General features: G+C 34.4%; 1 protein-coding gene across 1 annotated transcript in view; it reads right to left on the minus strand.

The window, feature by feature from the left end:
- Positions 1-2,056, minus strand: part of lix1 (limb and CNS expressed 1) — a 7,533-nt gene extending 5,477 nt beyond the window's left edge. The window contains exons 1-2 of the mRNA XM_016541979.1: positions 2,036-2,056; positions 1,875-1,970 (exon numbers count right to left, since the gene is read on the minus strand). Coding sequence (XP_016397465.1) covers positions 1,875-1,970; positions 2,036-2,056 — 117 coding nt within the window. The remainder of the gene's footprint in view (positions 1-1,874; positions 1,971-2,035) is intronic.
- Positions 2,057-4,474: the final 2,418 nt, after the last annotated feature.

The raw sequence follows: 4,474 nt of genomic DNA on the forward strand, positions 1-4,474 counted from the left end.
GGGCAAGTTCACTACTGTAAATTGATTTACAGTAGTGAGGAAATACAGTAGTGACCGTATATTTTCCCATAATCCTTTGCGGTTTACAGTAAAATACTGTATACACATTTTACAGTATCTTACTGTACATATTACAGTATAATACTGTTCAAATTACAAAAATCAGTTACAGTGTAACATTAAAGTGTTTCAAGTGAGCTGTGCACTGAAGTATTATGAAAGTTTTGTGTGAGAGACAGACTGAAATGTATTATTCACAGATAATCTATACACTGTCCCCTGGTAGTGTAATTATATACCGTTCAAATGTTTGGGGTTGGTAAATATTTTTTAAAGTGCAACTCATTAAGAAGTCTCTTATGCTCACCAAGTCTGCTTTTACTTGAACTTGAGCAAAAACAGTAATATTGTGAAATATTAATACAATTTAAAATAGCTGCTTTCTATTTGAATGTATTTAAAATGTACTAGTTTATTCCTGTGATGGCAACGCTGAATTATCAGCATCATTACGCCAGTCTTCAGTTTCACATGATCCTTCAGAAATCATTCCAATATGCTGATTTGCTGCTCAAGAAACATTTCTCATTATTATCAATATTGACGCTGATTTATATAGTTGTGCTGCTTATTATTTTATGGAAAATTAATTCATAACTCCAGCCGACGACTACTAAAGCAACTATACTGTATACTATATAGAAAATCTAGTGTCTTATTGTTTATATCATCACATAACTATATTTAAACTATATTAGGATCCAGCAATATTTTTAATCTTACATCTATAGTATTTCCAACTTTACCTGCATACATACAGCACACAATAAGAAATATATATTATATAGCAAATCTGAACTCCATGTTTGTATATATCATTACAAAATGTAAACTAAATTATCGCACAGCTCTATATATAAATTTGTATGTATTTTATAAATGTAACTTTATTAGCATACATACAGTATACTCAAGTAAAGCAATATATACTATACATCAAATCTCAACTGTTTATATCATTGCAAACTATATTATCACCCAGCTTTAATAGGCTAAATGTGACTATAAGGAATGAAGGTATTAAGATACTATAAACACTGACATGGTTTTCTGTAAAGCTGCTATTAATGTGTATTGTGAAAAGCAATGAAATAAAATTGACCTTACAAAATAAAATGTATGAAAAAAAGGTCTGATTCAAAATAATGATTCATTCACAAATTGGATATCATAATTCTCTCACTGATGCTTCATGTAGAGCAGGGCTGATATTAAGACTGTCACTGAATTATATGTAGCCTAAATTTTAGTCTGTTCTTCACACAAAGCTACCACAAAACTACTGAAGACTAGTCAGTAGTCATATGGACTACTATTATGATGCTTTTTTTATGTTGCTTTTGCACCCTATCTGTAGCTTGAATGGTCCAGTGCTGATTCATTGCATGGAAAAGAGCAGCTGAAACATTATTCAAAATATCTTCTTTACCACAAAACTACTGAAGACTAGTCAGTAGTCATATGGACTACTATTATGATGCTTTTTTATGTTGCTTTTGCACCCTATCTGTAGCTTGAATGGTCCAGTGCTGATTCATTGCATGGAAAAGAGCAGCTGAAACATTATTCAAAATATCTTCTTTTATATTTCACATCCAGTTAACAGAAAGTCGCACAGATTTGAAATGACATGAGGGTGAATAAATAATGACAGATTTATGGATGAGCTAATACTTCATTAACCAGCAAGATTTCTCTTGGTCAACCTGCTTCAGCAAACGTTCCAGCTAGACCAGCACCCAACCAGCATAAACCAGTCTGGACCAGCTGGAGTTTTCAGCAAGGTTACATAAAGGCTGTTTTTTTTTCCTAACCTGAAATTCCAGCATGGTTTTCCCAGTGTTCAGCTCCAGCATGAGACAGTATGCTCCTATGCTGGTGCCGGGGTCAGATGCATCTGCAATGTTACCCTGTGAACAGTGGGACACAATGACTTACAGACGTGTCATCACTCAACCCAAGCAGACACAAATACAGAGGGAGGTCTGGGTTTCATTAGACACCCCTTTGCTTTGTTATTCAGTCAGAGCAACTTGTCTTTATTGTTGGAGAAGAAAAGGCCAAGACTGCAGAGGATAAATGACATGAGAGTGATACTAACCACATCACAATATATTTTAGATGATGTCTGTGGACCACAAACACGATTAAAGACAGATTTGAGGCTAGCACCGCTGAGATTAGTTTCTGGATTTGTAATATTGCTGAAAACCCTTACTGTGCAAAATAATAACCAGGCTATTACATTTACAAGCAGTGCTGAAATGAAGATGAATATGTTTGGACTTTTGAGAATAAAAAAAAGAGAAAAGATTAACAAAAATATATGAGAGCAGTGTTTTGAGCACAGAGGTTCTGGGTTGCATTTCCCAAAAGCATTGTAAGCCTAAATAGATTGTAGTGCAAAATAATAACCAGGCTATTACATTTACAAGCAGTGCTGAAATGAAGATGAATATGTTTGGACTTTTGAGAATAAAAAAAGGAGAAAAGATTAGCAAAAATATATGAGAGCAGTGTTTTGAGCATAGAAGATGTTGAAAAAAAAGTTCTGGGTTGCATTTCCCAAAAGCATTGTAAGCCTAAATAGATTGTAGAAACCCCTGGCACCAATGGTCTCTACGATCTACTTAGACTTACAAAGCTTTTGGTAAATACAGCCTTGGTCTTTGATCTAAAAGGAAACTCCTCTATGGAATTGGTCTACTCTTTGAATTAAATAATCAGTACAAAGTGTAAGAGTATTTTCAATATGCTCAATCACTGATCAAAGATTACAGTCCATTCAGACAGTAGTGTCACTTGAGTGGTAATTCTCTCGTGTGCTTCAGTCTTTTCAAAGAGCAGCAGCTAGTCCTGAATTTTCCTCAAATAACAGTCATTTCAAATAGAAATCATGGTAACAGCCTCCCTGGTTACAACTAATATAAATACCCATAGTTCCTAGTTATTTAAAAAAAAACATTTAAAATGACAAGATCTGTTTGCGGTCATGTTATGTGTTTCATATTGACAAATTAATAAATAAACATTATTTTTTTTAAGATTAATTTCATAGAACATTCCATTTGAACTGAAGGAAAATGCCACATACTGATTTGCGGCTGGCAGGAGTAATTTAGCAAATAAGAACCACCTGTTGGCCCTCCTCATTTTCACACAAGAGCCTTTTTTATGGCTGAAGTGAATAGTACTGATGAGATGCTGTTCATAAAGACACTAGATCTGATTTAGTAATGGAATAAGGCCAGAATTGCACCAAAATGAAGGGATTAAAGTTCATTTTAAATCAAACTTTTGATCATTAATAATAATTTTAAAAATCCCAAATTATAATAGCAAGTAGTGTCTTTATGAATGCATCCATTATAGTACATGCCAAATAAAAATGTAGTAGAAATTCATATTGGAAGTCAGTTCACTTACCTTAAAATTTCCGAAGCAGCTGCCACCTGGTAAAGTGACGTAGCATATGTAGGGAGGGCCGGGTGAGGGAATGGACTCATAGACTACCAGATTCTCTGTCTCCATCATCATCCCTTTCATTTGCTTCTGCTCCCAAAACTGGTGAAGCATTCCCACAACATTCACTAGAAGCAGGATAAGAAGGAGAATATTTTGAAATGTGATCACATTAAATATATCTATTTAATATTGATGTGCAAACTTTGTATCACTACAGGTGAAGAACTATGATTTCTCTCACATACATAATTCCCAAGTCACCTTTTATTTTTACTGAAAAGGAGTTCTGAGTTTCTTGCAAAGGGATAGTTCACCCAAAAATGGAAATTCTGTCATTTTCTCCCCTCGTGTTGTTCCAAACCGGAATTACTTTTTTTTTTACAATGAAAGTCAGGGGGATCCAATGCTGTTTGGACTAACCTTCTACAAAATATCTTGCAGAAGAAATAATGTCATTATGTCATTTGTCCGGTTTGGAACAACATGAGGGTGAGTACATTTGAGTGAACTAACACTTTAAGATGCTTTGCGATGATATTGTGTATTTTATTAAAATCGTGTCTGTTAGTATTCAATCTTTTACCTCACAGATCACGAATAAGCTACAGAGGCTCAGCTGTTTATAATGTCAAAGTGGTTAAATAAGAGGTTTTTGACTGCTGTGTTTATTGAAATTGTGCCTGCTCATCAAACAAAGCCAGTTCAGACAGTGTCACTGCCAAAACTTTGAGATGAAAGTTACCATTTTACACTGATCTATGTCACTGATACACAGAGTCACCCGACGCATTAGTTATAATCATTGCAACAGGCAAATGAAACTGCATGTTAAAGGGATAGTTCACCCAAAAATGAAAATTTGATGTTTATCTGCTTACCCCCAGGGCATCCAAGATGTAGGTGACTTTGTTTCTTCAGTAGAACACAAACAAAGATTTTTAACTCAAAT

This window comes from Sinocyclocheilus rhinocerous, unplaced genomic scaffold (assembly GCF_001515625.1).
Source record: "Sinocyclocheilus rhinocerous isolate Xijiao unplaced genomic scaffold, SAMN03320098_v1.1 scaffold157, whole genome shotgun sequence".
Lineage (NCBI taxonomy): Eukaryota > Metazoa > Chordata > Actinopteri > Cypriniformes > Cyprinidae > Sinocyclocheilus > Sinocyclocheilus rhinocerous.